The sequence below is a fragment of the Aquarana catesbeiana genome, linkage group LG10 (genome assembly GCF_042186555.1).
Source record: "Aquarana catesbeiana isolate 2022-GZ linkage group LG10, ASM4218655v1, whole genome shotgun sequence".
Lineage (NCBI taxonomy): Eukaryota > Metazoa > Chordata > Amphibia > Anura > Ranidae > Aquarana > Aquarana catesbeiana.
In genome coordinates this window covers 249139662-249164929 of record NC_133333.1, presented here as the reverse complement: position 1 = coordinate 249164929, position 25268 = coordinate 249139662, and the positions used below count along the sequence as shown (strand labels likewise).

Sequence of the window (25268 nt, the reverse complement as noted above, 5' to 3'; positions counted from 1 at the left end):
GAGGAACAAAATCAGGAACAGACTACAGAAGAGAAGTCAGCCAGTCAGGAGTCATAACACAAGCAGAAACACACTGGAGCTAATGACCACGCAAGGGCATGGAGGGAATGAGCAAAGCGAACTTCTTTGGAGCAAGGAGGGGCTGGGGGTTGGTGCCTTAAAGGAGTTGTAAAGGCAGAAACTGTTTTATCCTAATGCATTCTATGTGTAGCAGCCTCCCCAGCACCCCCCAATTACCTGAGCTCCTTCTCTCTCCAGCAATGTCCACGAGTTTCTAAGCCGTCCGGGACACTCCTCCTGATTGGCTGAGATACAGCAGTGGTGCCATTGGCTCCCGCAGATGTCAATCAAAGTCAATCAGCCAATCAGGGGAGAGAAGGGGCGGGGCCAGGTAAGGGCTCCATGTCTGAATGGATACACGGAGCTCTGACTCGGCTCAGGTGCCCCCATAGAGAGCACACGATAGGAGGGAGGGGCCAGGAGCAGCAAAGAGGGACCCGAGAAGAGGAGGATCCGGGCTGCTCTGCGCAAAACCAACTGAACAGAGGAGGTAAGTATAACATGTTTGTTATTTTCTTTTTTTTTTTTAAACGAGCCTTTACAATCACTTTGAATACCCATTCCTATCATGTTGTACTTGCGCATGACCACCAGATGTCCTCAGCACACACTCCCCAAATGAACAATCATCACATCTGCAGCACATAGACAGATTAGTTCCTAAATCACAAAGATCAGTTGAATATCCACTTTGTAATTGTATATATATCTCACAATAAAGAAAAAGAACATTAGATAATTAAAAGTAGAAAATAGTAGTAATATGCCGAAAAATAATATACACATATATAATAAAGCGCAAACGGCAGATGGATCAAAAGTACTAGGGGACAATGATCAAGCAGATAAAAAGAACTAGTGTTCACCACCAGGTGTCATAGGGTTCCTGGAAATATCTATCTCATTCCTTATTGGTTACATTTCTAAAAATGGAGACAGATTGCATTCTGTATTTAACCCATTTGGCATAAGCGTACCCAAACGGAAAATCCACATTTCTCTTTTTGTGTAAGTATAGTATCAAAGTCCCCACTTCTAAGGGGAAGTATAGTATCAAAGTCCCCACTTCTAAGGGGAAGTATAGTATCAAAGTCCCCACTTCTAAGGGGGAGATTCAAAGCATAGATTCCTTTAACTTTCAAACCCTCTGGGTTCTCATCATGAAACTGTAGAAAATGCAAAGCTACTGGATGTTCGTCGTCCTTCTTTCTAATACTACCAATGTGTTCGCCTATTCAGATTTTTAACTGTCGCTTAGTCTTGCCAATATATACCTTTCCACATGGGCAAGTGGGCATATAAACCACTCTTGTAGTGAAGCAATTTATAAAATCACTGATCTTAAATAGTTTTTTACCATCCGAACTGGCGAAGACATTCATCCTATCTACATAACCGCAGATAGCACATTGGCCACATGGATACATTCCACACAATGGCCGAAGTTTGGCAAGCCAATTAGTAGTCTGTGTCCATCTGAACTCCGAATGGACCAGACTATCTTTCAGATTTTTGGCACGTTTAGCCACCATCAGAGTGTATGGGCCCACAATCTCACCCAAAAATGGTGATTTGGTGAGCACATGCCATGGTTGGTTCAAAATAGTTTTCACCTGGTTCCACTGAGATCCAAATCTAGTGATCATTCTTGCTGGTGAATTGATGTATGTCTCCTTCTGGTCCTGTGTCATTTAAAGAAGCTCCAATCGATCACAAGAAAATGCCCTTTTTCTGGCCTTCTTAATTCATTGATGAGAATATCCCGTGTCTATAAACCTTGTATACATCTCCTGGGACTCCTGACGGAAATTTGTCAATTGTTGAGCAGTTACGTCTAATACGAAGAAACTGCCCAACAGGTATTCCTCTGATCAGAGAGAGGGGATCATGGCTTTTGGCCTGAAACAATGTGTTTGTGGCTGTCCTTTTTCAAAAGATTTTTGTATCAAATTTATTTTCCTTCTAAGAAATATGTAAATCGAGGAAGGATAGTGTACTGGTATGGCATGAAAAGTTTAGATGGATGTTCCTGTTGTTAATATTAAGTTCTACCTTAAACTCGGAAAGCTGAACATCAGTCCCATCCCATACCTTGAGGACATCATCGATGTACCTCAGCCACAGGAGACTATGGCCAAGGTACATTGAGAAATGGTACACCACCTCCTCCTCCCATAACCCCAGATGTAAACATGCATAGGCTGGGGCCTCCCATAGAGGTGCCCCTGAGCTGTTGATAATTATTTCCCAAAAATTTTTAAAAATTGTAGCTAAGCATGAATTTCAAGGTTTCTAAAATAAATTCATTGTGTGCTCCCATTTGTGGGAATTTCTTTTCCAGGAAATGTGCAACTCCTTTCAATCCCCATTCATGGGGTATTGATGTATACAGTGATTCATTCCCTGACCAATTCTTTGATCAACGCATCAGTAAATTTCCCTACTCTTTCCAACGGACCCTTGATGGCAGAAACAATTGGTCTTCCCGGCGGGTCTTCTAGACATTTCTGTCATTTTGGAATTGTGTAAAAGGTTGGAATATTTAATTCATTTACATGTAAATACTCAAATTCTCTTTTAGACATAAGTCTGTCATCAAAGGCCAAATGTAACAATCTGTTGGGTTTTTCAACCACTACAGGGAAGAGTTTCCTGTATGTCTGTTCATCCTTTAGCTGTCACATAACCTCCCTCTCATACATATTTTCGCATAATATTACCAACTTTGTCACTACCTCGTATGACCAGTTTGGAGGCTTTTTCTAATTCAGTCAGGACCTGTCTTTCCTGTCTCGATAAGTTGTCAATTCCTCTCCACTCCCAACTCAGTTTTGCAAGTTCCCTCTGAACCAAATCCAAAAAGAGGGCAATCCACTTATGTTTGGAAATGGGAGGCATCTTTATAGATCTAATCGGCAAGTTGGACGGCCTTTTTCTACTCAGTTCATCCTCACAGTCCTCAGAATCACTGGAACAGTTTTCTTCCAGGAGACTGATAAGATTATTTAGGGCCTCTTCCTTCTCCTTCTCTCCACATATCACTTTAGGTTTCTGTTTCATTTTATTCCAATAGCTAAAGATGATCTTCCTCAAATATAAGTTTAGGTGTTTAAAGACCTCAAATTCATTCACGGATGCTGTTGGAGAAAGACAAACCTTTTTGTAAAAGGGTGATATGATGTTCATTCAATTTAAAATCAGACAAATTGACCACCTTCAGGCCTTTTGTTGTTTCTCTTCCCGCATCTATTTGATAATCAATATTGGGACATGTCAAACCCCCTGGGAGTGCTTTTCCTTGGTTTCCCTTAGATTCCTGACCGGTTCTTATTACCTTTCTGACACTACTGTTTTGGGTTGGCCCCTTCCCCGTTGGTTCTGTTTTATCGCTCCCTTTCTTGGTACTGGGTCGTTTTCTACTGTTGTAACCTCATCTAAAAAAGTCACAGATTTATCAGTGTATTCACCCTCACTGTCAGATGAGGATGGGATATTTCTAGAGGATGTTCACTTTCTAAATCTACAACGACAGGATCTACTTCTGCTGCGATTTATGGTAGGATTAAATATATTGTCACCTTCCCAGTCTAGTATATTTTGTCTAAATTTCTCTTGTTTATTTGTCCGTAAGTTTTTTGAACTCTTTCTATTTCCTTTTTTAATTGTTCATTATATTTCTGAAACTCAGGTTCTTGTTTAACCACTTGCCGACTGCTGCACACCGATATACATCAGCACAATGGCAGCGGTGGGCAAATGGGCGTACCTGTACGTCCCCTTTAATTGGAGGGGCCGTAACTCGATGTACGCTGGTGTCCCGGCGATTGTGTCACGGAGCCGCAGAACGGGGAGATGCCTATGTAAACAAGGCATTTCCCCGTTCTGCCTTGTGACATGACACAGATCACTGCTCTGTGTGATCGGGAGCAGTGATCGCTTTCATGTCCTAGGTAGCCCATCCCCCCACAGTTAGAATCACTCCCTAGGACACACTTAACTCCTTGATCACCCCCCTAGTGTTCAACCCCTTTCCTGCCAGTGTCATTTACACAGTAATCAGTGCATTTTTATAGCACTGATCGCTATATAAATGACAGTGGCCCCAAAACAGTGTCAGAAGTGTCCGATGTGTCCGCCATAATGTCGCAGTCAAAAATCGCAGATCACTGCCATTACTAATAAAAAATAAATAAATAATAAAAATGCCATAAAACTATCCCCTATTTTGTAGATGCTATAACTTTTGTGCAAACCAATCAATATAAGCTTATTGTGATTTCTTTTACCAAAAATATGTAGAATACATATCGGCCTAAACTGAGGAAAAAAAATTAGCTTTTTATATATTTTTGGGGATAATTATTATAGCAAAAAGTAAAAAATATTGTTTTGTTTTTTTTTTAAATTGTTGCTCTTTTTTTGTTTATAGTGCAAAAAATAAAAACCGCAGAGGTGATCAAATACCACCAAAAGAAGGTTCTATTTGTGGGGAAAAAAGGACATCAATTTTGTTTGGGTGTAACGTTGCACGGCTGCGCAATTGTCAGTTAAATCGACGCAGCGCCGTATCGCAAAAAGTGCTCTGGTCAGGAAGGGGGTAAAATCTTCCGGAGGCCTAAAGTGGTTAAATGGTTCTAAGGATTTTGCGCTTTGGTCTATTTCACTTTTAATTTCTACAAATTGGTCTTGTTCTCCTTCTACAATGAAACGCATTATTTCTAAACCGCGATCCCGACAGCTTTTTTTTCCATTTTTCTATGAATTTTGGGGTTTGTAAGTGCTCAGTAGGTGTTACCCTTTCCCTAAGGCCTCTTGGCACCACCCCCTGTGTTATGTGGGACCCCAAAGAGGAAATATCCCACTTCCTGTTTAGGTATTTCATTTCTTATGGTTTTTAAAAAGTTTTCATTAGTCGAGTCATTCACTGGGGAAATCATGAGAAAACGCAGTCTGTATTTCAATACCTATTTCTAATTTATTCCAAACAAATTGGGTCTGTAAATGCTCTATGGGGTATGAAGTGACATTGCTACACAAGCTTAACTCAGCAAAACAAGAAGAGGAGTGTAGTTGCTGTGGGTAACCAAGTGAAGGGACAAGCTGCCAGCGACCATTTGTGAGGCATGGTACCCGGTAAGGTGGCAGGTCCTCCGGTAGTGAGGGGGCCGATATTCTGCCTTCCTCCCTAGCAGTCGGTATCCAATAGCAACTGGATCGGAACCTGCTTTACAGAGATCTATGGCCTGGTCACATGGTACGGGAAGTGAAGGAATTAATAAGTGCACCCATAAGGGCCGCGCTATGTGCTCAGCGGGACACCATTCTGTTACTGGGAGTGAGGTAACAGAGGTATGCTGGACTGGTGGAGAGGGCGCAGGCTCAGCATGTCCCTCCTAATGCCAACTTACAAGTTACAGTGTGTAGTGACCCGGGGCAACACTCTGTACTTTATTACTGCACACAGTGAAGGCTCATCTCTAAGTCCAGGAACTACCTGAATGTTAGATTTTTCACATGACCGCTGTCTCCGCCTGGTACCGGGCATTGATGACGCTATCTGTGCAAAAGGTTCCCCCACATGCAGGGTGTGTAGACCCCACCCACAACACAACATGGCATAGTCATATAAAAGGGGAAGGGGGGAGGGTTTCCTCCGGGTACTCCGTTTTCCTCCCACACTCCAAAGACATGCTGGTAGGTTAATTGGATCCTGTCTAAATTGTCCCTGGGATGTATGAATGTGAGTTAGAGACCTTAGATTGTAAGCTGCTTGAGGGCAGAGACTGATGTGAATGTACAATATATATGCTATATTGTCAAAAGTATTGGTACGCCTGCCTTTACAAGCACAGTCTTATGCCCCGTACACACGGTCGGACTTTGTTCGGACATTCCGACAACAAAATCCTAGGATTTTTTCCAACGGATGTTGTCTTGCATACACACGGCCACCAAAATAAAGCTCTGTTTGTGGGAAAAAAAAGGATGTCAATTTTGTTTTTGTACAGCGTTGCACAACCGCACAATTGTCAGTTAAAGAGATGCCGTGCCATATCGCAAAAAATGGCCTGGTCATTAAGGGGGTAAATCCTTCCGGTCCTTAAGTGGTAAAGTTCATGTGTGTGTAAAGGCAGGTGTCCCAATACTTTTGACGACCTAGTGTACAATATATATGTAAAACACTTAAAAATTGTTGGAGCTATATAAGTACCTGTAATAAATAACATACATATGTATATGGACAAATTCATAATTATTCTGCTAAATTTTTGGGTAGGAAATAATTTGCGGATACAATTAAATATGATTTAGTTGTATTTCCATTTTAGATTTGGGAGCCTGCAGAGGGAAATTAGACTTTGGTTATTTCGGTCAAAAGATCTGGAAACAAAATGCTCAGCATGCAATAATATAAAATCGCCACATGATGGCACTGTTGTAGTAAAATGAAGTTTACTCCCCATACTATAGAACAGCTGAAGGAAGCCTTGTAGGAGACAGATGATTGTGTTCAATGACACCATACAAAGAGCAGTAATCATGTGCAACATTATATTGGTCTGTTAGTATACCATTGAAAGAATTTTGTTATATCTGCTCATTAAGTGCAGCCTTGTATGAGAAATAGACCAGAGAGATGGAACAGGTCGCTGTTTGCCTTGGAGGCCCCAGTGTCACACACCTGACTACAGATAGGGTTTAATAAATAGCCCCATTTTCTAAGATTTAAACTAAAATGAACTGAAATGCATGCATCAGCATATCACAATATTCTAATTCAGGGATTCTGAGCAACCAGGCAGTAGCCTTCCCTCTCCTTGGCCTCCAGTCAGCTGCAGATCACTTAACTTCCAACAATGCCTCCCAGCTCCCATAGTCCCCCTAGGGTTGCCACCTGTCCGGGACTCACCTGGACAGTCCAGGTTTGGAATCATGTGTTTGGGTTTCAGGCAGGCTGAAACCCGGACACATTATTCAAATCTGGCTGTGGCTCCCCAAGTAACCAAGATAGTCATACACAAAACTGTTGCCGTCCAGGAGCTGCAGGCAGCTGTCTAGGGGGGCAGGTTTGGCATCACTGGGAGGAGTGGGGCAGGGCAATGATGTCAGCAAGCACAATTTGGCCACACCCACATTTTGCTGCAGCACGCTATGCTCACTGCATTACTACTCTCCTTGGGGCACCCACTCCCAGGCTGCTAAAGTGTTCGGGTTTGGCTTTAAGAAAAGGTGGCAAAAGTCCCCCCCCCCAACCTTCCCATAATGTTACACAGTGCCCCCCCCCCAGCTTGCTAGAGAGCCCTCGGACCACCACAGTGCCCCCCAACCTCTCACAGTGCTCCCTAGCCTGCTAGAGAGCCTTTATTCCTTTATAGTTCCCCCAGCCTCCAAAAGTGTCCCTCAGTGGGCCCAGGGCCGGATTTGCCATAAGGCCACCGAGGCCAGGCCTCGGGGCGGCAGCGGTGCAGGGGCGGCGCCGCTCCTGCGGCGACTTCGCGGCCGCCCCCCCTTTCAGGCTGCCCGTTAAATTTGATTAAGGGCACCGGTGCCCTTAGAAAAGATGGCCGCGAGCCGCCCACTACTGCGCATGCGCAGTTCTGAAGCGGCTGGGCTCGGGAAAGCTCGTACGCGCTCGGCCGGGCGGCGCATGCGCAGTAGCGTGATTGCGCCGCCCGGCGCCATTTTTGAAAAGATTAACAAGTAATGTCAGCGGTGCGGCGGCGGGGGGAGAGAGATGACATCTCTCATTGCCACACCGCTGTTCCGCCCTCCTTCATCTGGTGGCAGACAGGCAGCGTAGCAAGTGACATCCCCATCTGGTGGCAGTGTGGCAAGTGAGGTCCCCATCTGGTGGCAGCGTGGCAAGTGACATCCCCATCTGGTGGCAGCGTGGCAAGTGACATCCCCATCTGGTGGCAGCGTGGCAAGTGAGGTCCCCATCTGGTGGCAGCGTGGCAAGTGACATCCCCATCTGGTGGCAGCGTGGCAAGTGACATCCCCATCTGGTGGCAGCGTGGCAAGTGACATCTCCATCTGGTGGCAGCGTGGCAAGTGACATCTCCATCTGGTGGCAGCATGGCAAGTGACATCTCCATCTGGTGGCAAGTGACATCCCCATCTGGTGGCAGCCAGGCAGTGTGGCAAGTGACATCTCCATCTGGTGGCAAGTGACATCTCCATCTGGTGGCAGCCAGGCAGCGTGGCAAGTGACATCTCCATCTGGTGGCAGCGTGGCAAGTGACATCTCCATCTGGTGGCAGCGTGGCAAGTGACATCTCCATCTGGTGGCAGCGTGGCAAGTGACATCTCCATCTGGTGGCAGGCAGAGTGGCAAGTGACATCTCCATCTGGTGGCAGCGTGGCAAGTGACATCCCCATCTGGTGGCAGCCAGGCAGTGTGGCAAGTGACATCTCCATCTGGTGGCAGCGTGGCAAGTGACATCTCCATCTGGTGGCAGCGTGGCAAGTGACATCTCCATCTGGTGGCAGGCAGAGTGGCAAGTGACATCTCCATCTGGTGGCAGCGTGGCAAGTGACATCCCCATCTGGTGGCAGCCAGGCACTGTGGGAAGTGACATCCCCATCTGGTGGCAGGCAGAGTGGCAAGTGACATCTCCATCTGGTGGCAGCGTGGCAAGTGACATCCCCATCTGGTGGCAGCCAGGCAGTGTGGCAAGTGACATCCCCATCTGGTGGCAGCCAGGCAGCGTGGCAAGTGACATCTCCATCTGGTGGCAGCGTGGCAAGTGACATCTCCATCTGGTGGCAGCGTGGCAAGTGAAATCTCCATCTGGTGGCAGCGTGGCAAGTGACATCTCCATCTGGTGGCAGCCAGGCAGTGTGGCAAGTGACATCTCCATCTGGTGGCAAGTGACATCCCCATCTGGTGGCAGCCAGGCAGTGTGGCAAGTGACATCTCCATCTGGTGGCAGCATGGCAAGTGACATCCCCATCTGGTGGCAGACAGGCAGTGTGGCAAGTGACATCCCCATCTGGTGGCAGCGTGGCAAGTGACATCTCCATCTGGTGGCAGCCAGGCAGTGTGGCAAGTGACATCTCCATCTGGTGGCAAGTGACATCCCCATCTGGTGGCAGCCAGGCAGTGTGGCAAAGTACATCTCCATCTGGTGGCAGCATGGCAAGTGACATCCCCATCTGGTGGCAGACAGGCAGTGTGGCAAGTGACATCCCCATCTGGTGGCAGTGTGGCAAGTGACATCTCCATCTGGTGGCAGCGTGGCAAGTGACATCTCCATCTGGTGGCAGCGTGGCAAGTGACATCTCCATCTGGTGGCAGGCAGAGTGGCAAGTGACATCTCCATCTGGTGGCAGCGTGGCAAGTGACATCCCCATCTGGTGGCAGCCAGGCAGTGTGGCAAGTGACATCTCCATCTGGTGGCAGCGTGGCAAGTGACATCTCCATCTGGTGGCAGCGTGGCAAGTGACATCTCCATCTGGTGGCAGGCAGAGTGGCAAGTGACATCTCCATCTGGTGGCAGCGTGGCAAGTGACATCCCCATCTGGTGGCAGCCAGGCACTGTGGCAAGTGACATCCCCATCTGATGGCAGGCAGAGTGGCAAGTGACATCTCCATCTGGTGGCAGCGTGGCAAGTGACATCCCCATCTGGTGGCAGCCAGGCAGTGTGGCAAGTGACATCCCCATCTGGTGGCAGCCAGGCAGCGTGGCAAGTGACATCTCCATCTGGTGGCAGCGTGGCAAGTGACATCTCCATCTGGTGGCAGCGTGGCAAGTGACATCTCCATCTGGTGGCAGCGTGGCAAGTGACATCTCCATCTGGTGGCAGCCAGGCAGTGTGGCAAGTGACATCTCCATCTGGTGGCAGTGTGGCAAGTGACATCTCCATCTGGTGGCAGCCAGGCAGTGTGGCAAGTGACATCCCCATCTGGTGGCAGCCAGGCAGTGTGGCAAGTGACATCTCCATCTGGTGGCAGCATGGCAAGTGACATCCCCATCTGGTGGCAGACAGGCAGTGTGGCAAGTGACATCCCCATCTGGTGGCAGCGTGGCAAATTACATCTCCATCTGGTGGCAGCCAGGCAGTGTGGCAAGTGACATCTCCATCTGGTGGCAGCATGGCAAGTGACATCCCCATCTGGTGGCAGACAGGCAGTGTGGCAAGTGACATCCCCATCTGGTGGCAGCATGGCAAGTGACATCCCCATCTGGTGGCAGACAGGCAGTGTGGCAAGTGACATCCCCATCTGGTGGCAGTGTGGCAAGTGACATCCCCATCTGGTGGCAGGCATAGTGTCAAGTGACATCCCCATCTGGTGACAGGCATAGTGTCAAGTGACAAGCGATGGTGGCAAGTGACACGCTCAGGGCTCCCAATGATTCTGCATTATGGTGAGTTGAACTATTTCATTATACATTACAATGTAATGATAGAAGTAATGTGTTTCAATCATCCTGACACCATAACAACCATGATGCCGGGGATGATTGAAGCACTAACACCAGCCATTGCCCTGAAAAATTGCCAGCGAAAAATCCTTACCCCTCGCGCGCTTACCCTGAAGTATTTTTAGTCTGTACAATTAAAGCCAGTTGTTTTCAGTGTTCTCGTGTATGGAGATATGTTTTTAATTGATCTATTGTAGCAGTCATCGATAAAGGACGAGAATGGTGGTGTGTGTGTGTGTGTGTGTGTGTGGGGGGGCGACATTGAAGGACCCGGCCTTGGGGCGGCAAAGGGAGTAAATCCGGGCCTGAGTGCGCCCCAACCTCACACAATGTTCTCCAGCCCCCTCCATAAACCTCATCTCCTACAAGGCCACCAAGTCATCTTTAGATTCCCCTAACCCCCTTCACAACTTATTGTGTGAGCAGTGGCGGCTGGTGCTCAAATTTTTTTTGGGGGGGGCGCAAACAAACATCAATTGCAGCCTCACTGTACCATCAAATGCAGCCACTGTGCCCATCAATTGCCTCTACTGTGCCCATCAAACGTAGCCACTGTGCCCATCAATTGCCTCTACTGTGCCTATCAAACGCAGCCACTGTGCCCATCAATTGCCTCTACTCTGCCTATCAAACGCAGCCACTGTGCCCATCAATTGCCTCTACTGTGCCTATCAAACGCAGCCACTGTGCCGTCAAACGCAGCCACTGCTCCACCAAATGCCGCCAGGCCAGCCACTGTGCCCATCAAACGCAGCCACTGCGCCATCAAATGCCGCTAGCCCAGCCACTGTGCCCATTGAATGCTGCCACTGTGCCCCCTCTCCGGCCCGCAGTCTGCCCGGCACTTACCCTGTCTCGGTGTGGCAGTAGGTGACGGCGGCGTGCGATTTCCTCCATGTCCTCGATGTCTTCTCACGTCCTCTCTTCCCGTCCTCTGCTATGATTGGACACCTGATAGGCATTCAATCACAGCGCCTGTCGTTTCAGCCAATCAGCTGACGGGTAACAGATCCAAGCACCTGATTGGTGGAGAGGCGGTTCAGTGTTAGGAAAGCGAATATTTATTGTGAACTGCGAGCGTCTAGCATGGAGCTCGCTGTTTACCTTTTTTGACACCTATTAGAGCCTATAGGTGTCCCGCAGCTGTAATTCAGGCACCCAAAGAGGGGCTGGGCGCCTAAATAGGGGGTGGCAGCGCTGGCTATGGATAGATTCATGCAATGCAAGAATTTATCTATTGGTGAAGGGTGGCTGGAAAGAGGGGGCGGCACCCGTGCACCCTTATGGACGCACTGCCACTGTGTATGAGTATATACTTTATTTTTTACAGTTGTGGCATGGAGAATTGTGGAAGAATGTACCGTGTCTTGGCATACCTCCCAACTCTGCCTGATTTTAAGGGACTGTCCCTGATTTGGTCCCTCTTTCCTCCTCATTTGTCTCTCATTTTGGTCTGATTTATAAAGTTGTATATAAAATACACTATTTAGCTTTCAAAAAGTCTTTCCCAGCACTAAACCTTCCATCTGATTTCTAAATTGCTGCATTTGTAAATTCCAAAAACCAATATAAAGGAATAGTAGTGGTAAAAAAAGCACTTGTGGGTTTAATGAATCCTTTTTTGTACAATTATTCTTTAAGGGGGGCGTGGCAAGGGGTGTGTCCTATGCCTACATACTTTTGCTAATAGGTGTCCCTCATTCCAATCACAGAAAGTTGGGAGGTTTGATTTGGTCACAATACAGGTTGAGAACCACTGGCCTAGTGTGACTATTCTCCCTGCAGTTAGGCAGATGACCACTAGATGGCAGGCACACACAGCTAATAGGATATTGGAATGATTGCAGTCTGGATTAAAGAAAGTGGAGGACACAATAAATCTGCTGAACTATACCAGGTCCTATTTCAGGATTTTCATACTGTTTGGGGGTATCTCTACCTAATGATGGAGTTATTCTAAAGAATAACCTTTAAAAACTAAAAGTGCTCTTTGCTTTTTAAATTTCTCCTCCCTTTTGGTCTGTTAAAGCTTGACTCTGGGCACACAACCTTCCATTGAAATATATTCCTCAATAGCCACAAAGGATCTAATCCACTTTGCACCAAATGCCTCTGCAAAGCCAGATATCACCTTGTAAAAGTAGCAGTGGCATCATCACTGTGCTGTACATAGCCTGTGCAGAGAACAGAGCTGTGGGAGGGGCCCATTAGACTCCACCCACTACAGGTTGCCTGCAGAAAACTACAGGAGGGGGCGGAGACAAGACCAGCCACCCTTCACAAAGAGAGAGAACAGCAGTGAGCAGTCTTTATTACAGGAAGTCTCACACTGGATAACTGCACACCGAGATTCAAGGAAGTGTAGCACCCTCCTAGAATAGGTTGCCAGAGAAGTTTAGGTAAATTTAGTCTCTTTGGCTTCTATGTAAACGTATAATGTGATTATTTTTGGCAGCAGTGTGTGATTCGTTTTGGCTTCTCTGGGTTTCACAGGCTGAAGGCTCAACTACTTCTCCCTGCCTTTTAGTAGGTTCTAGAATGTAGTGAGCTGGAAGAGGCAGACCCCTGAGCCTGAATATTTATATGGTCTTAGCCAATCCCTGGGGGGGGGGGGGTGCCCAGTAGGTGGCTGAGAAGTAAATAAATATTAGGCCTTGAGCAGCAGGGTTCTTGCCCTGGAGGAAGAGATCCCAGTCTGAAGGGCTTCTGCCCTTCTGGGCAGAATACCTGAAGCCTGCAGAGAGCTCATTGAGATCCCAGTCCAGTGGGAGCTGGGGGTGGGGTCTATTTTTTTTTTTTTTTGGAAGCCGGTTTTAAGCCAAGTTAAGGGGGTGTACCAAGGATCTGGCCTTGAGATTCACGATACAGTATCTAACCAATATTGGAATGGAGGTATCCAAGTACCTGGAGATGCAATGAGTAGAGGCCTGGAAGTGGTATCTTAGTGACTAGTCTCAGCCAATCCTTTGGGGGGGTGCCAAGTAGGTGGCTGAGAAGTAAATAAATAGTCTAAGGCCTTGGGCAGCAGGGTTCTTGACCTGGAGGAAGAGATCCCAGTCTGAAGGGCTTCTGCCCTTCTGGGCAGACTACCTGAAGCCTGCAGAGAGCTCATTGAGGTCCCAGTCCAGTGGGAGCTGGGGGTGGGGTCTATTTTTTTTTCTTGGAAGCAGTTTTTGAGCCAAGTTAAGGGGGTGTACCAAGGATCTGGCCTTGAGATTCACGGTACAGTGTCTAACCAATATTGGAAAGGAGGTATCCAAGTGCCTGGAGATGCAATGAGTAGAGGCCTGGAAGTGGTATCTTAGTGACTAGTCTCAGCCAATCCTTTGGGGGGGTGCCAAGTAGGTGGCTGAGAAGTAAATAAATAGTCTAAGGCCTTGGGCAGCAGGGTTCTTGACCTGGAGGAAGAGATCCCAGTCTGAAGGGCTTCTGCCCTTCTGGGCAGACTACCTGAAGCCTGCAGAGAGCTCATTGAGGTCCCAGTCCAGTGGGAGCTGGGGGTGGGGTCTATTTTTTTTTCTTGGAAGCAGTTTTTGAGCCAAGTTAAGGGGGTGTACCAAGGATCTGGCCTTGAGATTCACGGTACAGTGTCTAACCAATATTGGAAAGGAGGTATCCAAGTACCTGGAGATGCAATGAGTAGAGGCCTGGAAGTGGGATCTTAGTGACTGTCTGCTGTTTAACCCCCTTGTGTGTGACTGTGTCAGTGTTGCTAAAGTTGGACCTGCTCTGCTGGGAGTCCTAGAAGTTCTTGAGTTTCTATTCTCTACCAAATTGGGGGAAATCCACGAAGATAAGTGGACAGAATAGAGAGTCCTCCAAATTATTTTTGCACTGAATTCTGAAGCATCCCAAATCTTCCCCGCACCCCATCCAAGTTTAGCCAGCAATAAAGCCCCAAAAAAACATCCATTGCCTGGTTATTGGGAGAGACATTGTTCAAGTGTTGTGTGCCTGGCTGCCTGGAGGACCCAGATGGGAAGAGAACCTGGAGAAAATCAGTCAAGAGTCTGTGCGCTACCAAAGAATACATTGTGATGAACGAATTCAGACCATACTTGAAGAAGTAGATATATAATTGAAAGAGTTTTAATATAATTGTTTGACAAGAGAAGAAAAAATCTGTCCATCCGATCAGAATCAGAGGTGCTAAACCTCAGGACTGTTATCTGTTAGCATTGTTCCCTGCTATCTCCGTAGACTACGAAACCCCCCCCCCGATATAGAGCATACCTCCCAACTTTTTGAGATGGGAATGAGGGACACCTATCAGCAAAAGTATGCAGGCATGGGAAACACCCCTTGCCACGCCCCCTTAAAGGAGAATTGTAAAAAAAAAAACAAGATTGGTTAAACCCACAAGTTTTACCACTATTATTCCTTTATATTGGCTTCTGGAATTTGCAATTTAGCAATCGGATGAAAGTTTTAGCACTGGGAAACACTTTTTGATAGATAAAAAGTGCTTTTTATATACATCTATAGAGATCAGACCAAAATGAGGGACAAATGAGGAGGAAAGAGGGACAGAAGGACTTTGCTCCAAATCAGGGACAGTCCCTTGAAATCAGGGACAGTTGGGAGCTATGATATAGAGAAGAGAAGGAAGTGGTATGTAGTCCTGACACATTCCCTGCCCTAGGGTGACAACACTGCCTAGTATTGTAGTCACCCTAACACAGGAAGGATTACCAGGGTAAAACAAAAGGGTTCAACTTCTGTGATTGTCAAACTGCCTGTGGATGGTGCCGAGTCAGCAGGTGACCATACTGTCCTGAAAGTGTATGCAAACTCTAACAATCATTTTCTCCTATGTACTCCCGTTTGGTCTGTTAAATACACTACTGAAAGTGTTCTTCATATCTGTGCAACAGGAGCAAAAAATAGTAACTGCTCATCCAACCAGAAATCTAGCTAGCTGGTAGCTTCCTGTACTCTCTGCTTATTCACTGTAGTAAGTTAGCATTGTTTCCTGTGGACTACAAAATACCTCCCCCCTGTGATAGAGATGAGAGGGTGTGTTATGTAGCCCTATCACATTCCCTGTCCTAGGGTGACAATGCTGCTTAGTATAGTTTTCACTCTAGGACAGGAAGTGAGTTAAAGAGGAACTGCAGTCTGCTCACATAATTTGTAATAAAAACATCTTTGCCATTCTGAAGCTTCCCTCCAACCACTTTGCATATTATTTTATATATACTGTGATTCTGTACTGCCCAAATATGCTGCAGAAATCTCCCTCCACTGAGTCTGGTTGCAGCCATTTTAACTGTGGGCAGCTGAAGCTGCTGCCTGTTCACTTCCTGGATTTACACAGACACACAGAGGTACACCTCCACCTCTGCAGCTCTCATTGGCCCTCTTATGACTCATCCCTCCTCCCTTCCTGGCAAACTCTCATGTAAGAGAGAGAGAGCTGTGCATGATGTCATAAGCCTAGGCTAATGACCAGACAAGAAACAGGAAGTGGGCTGTATAAGGGATTTACTGGCTGAAAAAAAATGTTTTACTATCCAAAGTTAAAACAACAACAACAACAGGGGCAGAAGATTTAATAGATGGAAAGATGAAAAAATGACTGAAGGTCCGATTTAATGGCAGGATCACCTGGTTAAAATAAAGGGAAAAAAGTGTGAAAAAAAAAGAAAACGAATGCAGCTACTACATTACGGACCAGTAAGCTGCAATTCTATCAATTTTTATTCTTTGGTTAAGATAACACTATGAGGTTGATTTACTAAAACGGGAAAGTGCAAAATCTAGTGCAGGCACAGAAACCAATCAGCTTCCAGGTTTTATTATTAAAGCTTTAATTGAACAAGCTGAAGATAGAAGCTGATTGGCTCCCGTGTACGGCTGCACCAGATTTCTCAGTCTCCAGTTTTAGTAAATCAGCCCCGTTATGAACTAGAATCAGTCCCCGTGTTCTGTTTGTCTTCATTTGGTTGTCACCTTTCAGTTTGCAGTTCACTTTATTATTTGTACAGAATGTCTGGAGACTCACTCGGGTCTATTTATCTTTTCAGGGCGGAGTGAAAGTCTTAATTACGGGGCCATGGCAAGAAGCCAGCAATAACTACAGCTGCTTGTTTGATCAGATCTCAGTGCCTGCATCTCTAATACAGCCCGGGGTTCTGCGCTGCTACTGCCCAGGTAAGCCTCACCTGTCCTATGAAGTCATTTACACTTCATTCTACTTCATGTCTGGTCCGCGGGACTGTGCATCTCTTCCATAGGTATATATAATATTGTGTAGAGTCATAATGCCCAACCTGCGGGCCGAGAGCCACGTGGGGCCCTTTGGTATATGATGTGCGGCCTTTGGATCTCAGCAGTCTTTAGTGGGAACATTGACTAAGGAATAGCATTGATTTCTACTAGCCTCATGTCAGAGGCATACAGAGGTCCCTGCCCCATGTTCTAGGGGGCCCGTGTTGCCCTCTGTACACCTGGATAGGAGGGGCAGCAAGGATGGCATATAGAGGGGAAATTAGACATGTGCAATTCGTTTAGTTCCAAATTTATTTTTTAACGAATTTCAACAAATTCGTTAATTTGGAAACATCCGAATTTTCAGATTTCCGTAAATTCAAAATTTCGGAAATGCGTAATTATGGAAAATCAAAAATTTCGGAAACTCTAAAATTCAAAATTCAGAAATTCAAAATTTCGGAAATTTGGAGATTCGAAATTTCTGAAATTTGAAAATTCGGAAATTTCAAAATTCAGAAATGCAGAAATTTCAGAAATTCACAAATTCGTTAATCCGGAAATATCCTAATTTTAGAATTTTCAGATTTTTGAAAATTCGAAATTTCGGAAATTCATAATTATGGAAATTCAAAATTTTGGAAATTCCAAAATTTCGGAAATTCTAACATTCGAAATTCAGAAATTCAAAATTTTGGAAATTCGAAATTTTGGAAATTCGGAAATTTGAAAATTCGGAAATTTGAAATTTGGAAATTCAGAAATGCAGAAATTTGGAAATTCAAAAATCCGAAATCTTTGGAAATTCGGAAATTCGGAAATCTGAACATAAGAATGAAAATCCAAATATTCAAAAGAACAAAAATATGAAAATAAGAACGGAAATTCGAAAACCCCTGAAAATTCAAAAATCTGAAATAATAAGTAACTAAAAATAACTTAACTATTACTAACTGTTAAATTATAGGTATTTGAATATCCATTCAAATTTGGCCGTTAGTGAACAGAACGAATACGAATTTATCCGAAGTTACGAATTATCTAAAATAACGAATGCCGTATCTAAACGAATGGAACGTAACTAATTAATAATAATAAATAACAATAATAATAATAAAAACGTATTATTATTACTATTATTTATTATTCATTTGTTCCAATCCATTTGTTTAGATGCGGCATTCGTTATTTTAGATAATTCGTAACTTTGGATAAATTCGTAACTTCAGATAAATTTATAGTCGTTACGTTCACTAACAGCCAAATTTGAAAGGAAGTTCCAATGCCTATAATTTAATAGTTGGTTATTGTTAGTTAGTTATTATTTAGAATTTTCAGATTTTTGTTCTTTTGAATCTTTGGATTTTCTTTCTTATTTTCGGATTTTCTAATTTTTGGATATTCTAATTTCAGAATGTCAGAATTTTCTAATTTAATAACTCTGAATTTCCGAATTTTCTGAAATTTCTAAAATTTCTCATTTACGAATTTCCGAAAAAAAAACAAAAAACAAATCAAACGGAAACTAAAACAAACACATTTTTCGGCAGTGCGCATGTCTAGGGGAAATCTACATTTCATCCTATTTCCATGCAGCATATAGAGGAACCGATCCACTCCATTTTCCCCCTGCAGCCTTTCAGCAGCTGCAGGAGGAAAACGGAGGGGATTGGTTCTTCTATATACCACCCCGCCGGCCCTCCTATCCACCTCCTGCTGTGATCGGGCTCCTGTTTACTCCCCGGCAGCCCCTCGTCTGTCACATCAGAATGGAGAGCGGGGAAGGAGTCGGTAAATGTGTCATTTACCGGCCCCTTGCTTGACTTAATGAGTCAGTGATCTGTACCAATCACTGGCTCTGTCCATTCATAGTAAATTGTGTTTTTTATGATTCAGTTTGTGAATGCACAGGAAGCTCTGTACAGAGCTATTCCTGTCCATTCATTCTGTGCAGCTGAGAGCTTGAGGGCTGTGTCCTCAATCTCCCTTTTCTGTCTCACAGGTGAAACATCAGAGACCCCTGATATTTCACCAAAGCCCCCCAACGGGGCTCCTAAAAAATTGTAAAAAATAATAAAAAATACAATTGTAAAAAATCATTAAATAAATAAATAAATTAAATAAAATGGTAAAATAAAATAATGAAAAAATAAAATAACAAAGTCAAAAAACTGCTGACTCCAGTAGCGGAACTACCAGGGTCACAAAGGTCACACTTGCGTCCACTGTGCGCTCCGCCACAGTGGGGGGGCCCCGGCCAGGTGTCATGAGGACCCTTGGTTACTTGCACCGGGGCCCTGAAGGTTCTAGTTACTCCTCTGTCTCATATAACATGTTCCCAGTTTCAGATTGTCTTCTGTAGCATATTCCCATCCAACAATATATCCTGTCCGTACTCTCTGACCCTCATTTCCTATATTAGGTCTGCAGTCTCTAACAGTCTTTTCAAGCATTTCATATATTGATCATTATGTGGCGTCTCTTTGGTGATGTCAGGGGTCCCATTTGAGGCCCCCTTTAGCTCATAACTTGACCAGCAGGTTAAGGGTTCATTTTATAGTACAGAGGAACAGGAAGGACACATGAAAACGGGTGGAAACACCCTAAACTTCCAGGTGCATAGGAACAAGGCTGAGAATATCAATAAGCTCAGGCGTGTTCAGATCCTAGTCCGAAACCCACCTGAGCGAGCCTACCAGGAAGTTGTTATCTGTACTGGACCAATCATCTTCGGTTGGGATATTCCCAACCCTGCAGCCGCACATATACAAGGGGCTGCAGGGTGAGGAAGGCCCCATCCACTGATGATGGGCCCAGTACAGGTGACAGCTTCCTGGTAGACTAACTCAGGACTATTATCAGAAAAACATCTGAGCTCATCCCTAGTTGAGAGATTTCACTGATGGAACATCCAAGGTTTAGGAAGGCTAAGGCTAACATCCAAGGCTAAGAATCCAGGGGCCAACTCATAAAATACTGTTGGGTGGACTGGTCCTTAAAAAGAATCCAGGCTTCTACATCATGGCAGAAGAAAACAGCAATGGCCGGCGTTTTAATACAAAAGCACCACTGATATAGCTGGCAAGGTGCTAGCCTGAGGGGCAGCTATCTCCTGGAGGGATGAGCTAGGGTTCTTTGGCAACTGTAAATTTAAGAGAAATGATCTGAAGCAAACATACCTCTATCCCTAATTATACATACAAGCACAATACAATGGTCATGGGACTTTGAATGAGGCAGGTCGCTAAATGAAATGTTTGTTGGCAACTGTTAGATGGCAGCAGGTTGCTGCCACGGAATTCCCCACCCAGCAGTTGCCCATGACAAGGGGCGGGGAAGCTGAGGACTTTTATGACGTAATATGACCAACAGAGGGGTGGGGAATCTGGTGTCATCAATAATCTAAAATGGCCTACAAGGGAGCAGGGATACTGATGACATCCATAATTTCATATGGCCTACAAGGGGGCGGGGATACTGATGACATCCATAACTTCATATGGCCAACAAAGAGGCAGGGATGCTAGCAGGCCCGCTGATAAGGCAGTACCGCTGGCCCTCCTGTGCTGGGCCCAGGTCCTATCAGTTCAAAAGGGGGGCCCAGGCACCTGCCGAGCAGGAGGGAAGGCTAGTGCTGCCTTATTGAGAGAACTAATCCTTGGTTCTAATATTTGTGCCCCCACCCTCCTGCTGTCCGGGCCCCCCTGTGTGCCCCCTTCTCTGCAGCGCTGCATGCTTCCCTCCTTTCCTTTCATGCCAGCAGCTGTTGCAGGCACACAGGGGGATAGGTTTCAGGATGAGCGGGGGGGGGGGCCTGTCAGGTAGGCTGTACAGGGCCCCATGATTTCTAACAGCAGCCTTGCATGCTAGTGACATCATTGACCTGATTTGGCCAACAGAGGGGCGGAGATACTGGTGACATTATTGACCTAATATGGCCACATTGCCATATTTGGACGATGTCATTGACCAAATATCGCCATGTGGCCATCTGTAACTGCAAGTAACAAGTGACAAAGGGTCAGGGATCCCAGTAACATTATTGCCCTAATATGGCCAACAAAGAGGCGAGGATGCTGGTGACATAATTGAACTTATATGGCCAACAAAGGAGTGGGGATGCTGGTGACATCATTGACCTAACATGACCATGTGGCCATATTAGGTAAAATGATGTCACTGGCATCCCTGCCCCCTAGCCGCATATAACAAAGGGATTACTAATGTAGCAGAGGAGATGCTGGAGATATAATTTGCCTAACATGGACAACAAAGCGGTGGGGTTGCTGGTGACATCATTTACCTAATATGGCCACATTGCGTTATTTTGACAATGTAATTGACCAAATATGGCAATTTGGCCATATTAGGTTAATGATGTTACTGTCATCCCCACCCTGTAACTGCAAGTAACAAAGGATCGGAGATCCCACTGACATTATTGACCTAATATGACCAACAAAGAGGTTGCTGGTGACACAGTTGAGCTAATATGGCCAAAGACGGAGTGAGGATGCCAGTGACATCATTGACCTAATATAGCCAACAAAGGGGTGGGGATGCTGGAGACATCAATGACCTAACATGACCATTTGACTGTCTTTGGCCAATGACATTGTCTAACTATGGCCTTGTGACCATATTGGGTCAATGATGTCATTGCCCCCCCTGCCCTCCAGCTGCACGTAACAAAGGCGTTACTAACATAACAGAGGGCTTGCTAGTGACATCATTGGTCAAATATGGCCAAATATGGCCATGTGGTCAAATTAGGAGTTCAGAAAGAGTGAACACCGCACAGACTGTGGATAAAGATTTCCTCTTGGGTGCTGGCCCCGGCTCACCACCGTCAATAGTAATTGAAAAAAAAAAAGATTGGTCGCACACCATGGAAGGAAAAACTTCTGTAGAATAGTTACTTTATTGTCAAGGTGCCAAAGGACTCAGACAGGACGTTACAGGAACATTGGTAGACCGGTTTCGCGCGGATAACTCGTACTTGTTGTGAACAAGCACGAGTTATCCAAGTGAAACCGGTCTACCAATGTTATCTGTGTGAAACTGGTTTACCAATGTTCCTGTATTGTCCCGTCTACGTCCTTTAGCACCTTGACAATACAGTAACTATTCTACAGAAGTTCTGCCTTCCATGGTGTGCGACCAATCTTCTTTTTCTTCAATGGTCATATTAGGACAATAATGTCACTGGCGTCCCTGCCTCACAGTCCAACATAGAAAAGGTCTATAAATGCCGATGACATCATTGACCTAGTATGGCCATATTTGGTAATGACATTGTCCAAATATGGCAATGTGGTCATATTAGGTGAATGATGTCACTAGATTCCCTGCCCCCCCCCCCCCCCCCCCCCCAGCCTCACGTAACAAAGGGGTTACTCATGTAACAAAGAGGATGCTGGTGACACCATTAGCCTAATATGGCCAACAAAGGGGTGGGGTTGCTGATGACATCAGTGACCTGATATGGTCAAAAAAAAGGGGTGGGGTTGCTGATGACATCAGTGACCTGATATGGTAAAAAAAAAGGGGGGGAGGTATGCTGGTGACAACATTGGCCTAATATGGCCATATTTGAACAATGTGATTGACCAAATATGGAAATGTGGCCACATTAGTTCAATGTTGTCACTGGTGTCCCCGCCCCACAGCCGAGCGTAACAAAGGGGTGTAGATGTCAGTGACTTAATAGGCTTAATATGACCATAAGGCCATATTTGGTAATGACTTTGTCCCAATATGGCCATGTGGTCATATTAGGTCAGTGATGTCACCAGCATCCCCACCACTTTGTTACAAGTGGCTGCTGGACAGGGAATTCCTGATTGGGGGCGGTGACTTGCTGTCATGTGACAGTTTTCCACGGGTAGCTCCTTAATTCTGTCAGCTTTTACACTTGAGGTGAAAAGGTTCTGCAGAACTCAGCTTTTACGGCATATTTGTATCACAACACATGATCTATTTGACGTTTGTTTGTAATTTCTTTTATGTCTTACCTATCAAAATTTTTCACACTGTCTGGATTTGCCAGTTTTCACCAAGTTGAGCAACATTCACCAGCACTTAATGTATTGGTTTTTACAGTTGATTGGCTAAGATCACATTTGCTGATCTTGTTTGAATGAGGATTTCTCCTTAAAATACCTATTTGAAAATGCTCGTCCTATGTGCGTGCACCGCTCCAAAATGATATTATGTGAAATCTACAAGAGATATGTGCAAAGAGGTGAGAAGTGCGTTCAGATCAAGGTGTGCAAGGTGCACAGAATTAGCCAGGTTTATCAATGTTTGTTCTTATAAGCCCAGTAATACAATGGGATGTGTGTGTGGTAGTTCATGGAAGTCTGAGCACAGGCTCATGCCAATAATAAGTGTATGTACACAGTACAGGATGCAATACTTTATTTAGCCACATGATGGCAGTAAGTGAGCAGTGTACCAACTGTGGCTGCTATGTATCTTCTTGACATCCAGGAGAAGTAAATTATGACATTTTAGAACAGTCTTCCTTATATCCATACGCTGACCTCTAAAGTAAGTTCTCCTGCAAATAGTTTTTGTTTATAATAACATAAAAATAAAAAAAATAGTCATTTAGAACCTTAGTCCTAACCTGTGGCCCTTTGGTGTTTTTGTGCAGCCCTCAGGGGTCCCTGCAGACACTAATTTGTGTTTCCCTATTGCCCTGATAGAACAATGATTTCTAGCAGTCTCATGTAATATGTCTCCAGTCAATGACCATCTCCTGAAGCATGTCCGCAGTCTCCAACAACTCCTATAGCATGTTCACAGTCTCCGACAGTCTTGTATCATGTCTGCAGTCTCTGGCCATTTCTTGTATCATGTCTGCAGTCTTTGACCATCTCTTGTATAATGTCTGCAATCTCTGGCCATCTCTTGTATCATGTCTGCAATCTCTGGCCATCTTTTGTATCATGTCTGCAATCTCTGGCCATCTCTTGTATCATGTCTGCAATCTCTGGCCATCTCTTGTATCATGTCTGCAATCTCTGGCCATCTCTTGTATCATGCCTGCAGTCTTTGACCATCTCTTGTATCATGCCTGCAGTCCCTGACCATCTCCTGTATCATGTATGCAGTCTCTTACCATCTCTTCTATCATGTCTGCAGTCTCTGACCATCTCTTGTATCATGTCTGCAATCTCTGACCATCTCTTGTATCATGTCTGCAGTCTCAGGCCATCTCTTGTATCATGTCTGCAGTCTCTGGCCATCTCTTGTATCATGTCTACAGTCTCTGACCATCTCATGTATCATGTCCGCAGTCTCTGACCATCTCTTGTATCATGTCTGCAGTCTCTGACCATCTCTTGTATCATGCCTGCAGTCTCTGACCATCTCTTGTATCATGTCTGCAGTCTCTGACCATCTCTTGTATCATGTCTGCAGTCTCTGACCGTCTCTTTTATCATGTCTGCAATCTCTGACCATCTCTTGTATCATGTCTGCCATCTCTGGCCATCTCTTGTATCATGTCTGCAATCTTTGACCATCTCTTCTATTATGTCCTCAGTCTCTGACCATCTCTTGTATCATGTCTGCAGTCTCTGACCATCTCTTGTATCATGTCTGCAGTCTCGGACCATCTCTTTTATCATGTCTGCAGTCTCTGGCCATCTCTTGTATCATGTCTGCAGTCATTTAGCCTTCTCTTGTATCATGTCTGCAGTCTCTGGCCATCTCTTGTATCATGTCTGCAGTCTCTGGCCATCTCTTGTATCATGTCTACAGTCTCTGGCCACCTCTTGTATCATGTCCGCAGTCTCTGGCCGCCTCTTGTATCATGTCTGCAGTCTTTGACCACCTCTTGTATCATGTCTGCAGTCTCTGACCATCTCTTTTATCATGTCTGCAGTCTCTGGCCATCTCTTGTACCATGTCTGCAGTCTTTGGCCATCTCTTGTATCATGTCTGCAGTCTCTGGTCATCTCTTGTATCATGTCTGCAGTCTCTGGCCATCTCCTGTATCATGTCTGCAGCCTCTGACCATCTCTTGTATCATATCTATCTATCTTGCTTTCTCTTTGTGAAATAATACTGAACTTACTTTTTGGAATCAGGGAACATTTTTCTTTGGTGACACCATATCACCCCGAAGGGTCTGTGTGATTTATATGACAATATTTGTTGTTTTGCCTCTATACAGACGAGTGATCGCCCTCTATAGAAGCCTTCCAGGGAGGACACCCAGGACACCTCCCTCCATTAGGTGATCCATTAATGGGTCGGAGAGCCTGCCCCATAAATCACCATTGGGGTGGAGCAGCTGCAGCGTTGTCTTGGGTTTTTTACTGAGGTTATGGTTATAGCTCAGAGGAAGCAATTATCCATGTAAAAGTGACATTAGAGCCACATTACCGCATGCAAACACAAGGAGGAAATGGTTGCAGACTTTCAGATATAAATTACTGTGCAGTCCTGCAAGTGGAAAACAAAATTAATTTCATATTATGTGTATTGATTTTCCAGTGTGATGCCCAAGGAATGGAACGAGCCATTGTGCTCTGAAGACCTAAATTATAACTCGGCCAA

At 45.3% G+C, this 25268-nt stretch overlaps 1 protein-coding gene across 9 annotated transcripts in view; it reads left to right on the top strand.

The window, feature by feature from the left end:
- Positions 1-25268, top strand: part of CAMTA1 (calmodulin binding transcription activator 1) — a 2014371-nt gene that overhangs the window by 1765429 nt on the left and 223674 nt on the right. For all 9 annotated transcript variants that reach the window (XM_073603612.1, XM_073603611.1, XM_073603609.1 and 6 more), the window contains one exon: positions 16514-16640. In XM_073603612.1, the coding sequence (XP_073459713.1) occupies positions 16514-16640 (127 nt within the window). The remainder of the gene's footprint in view (positions 1-16513; positions 16641-25268) is intronic.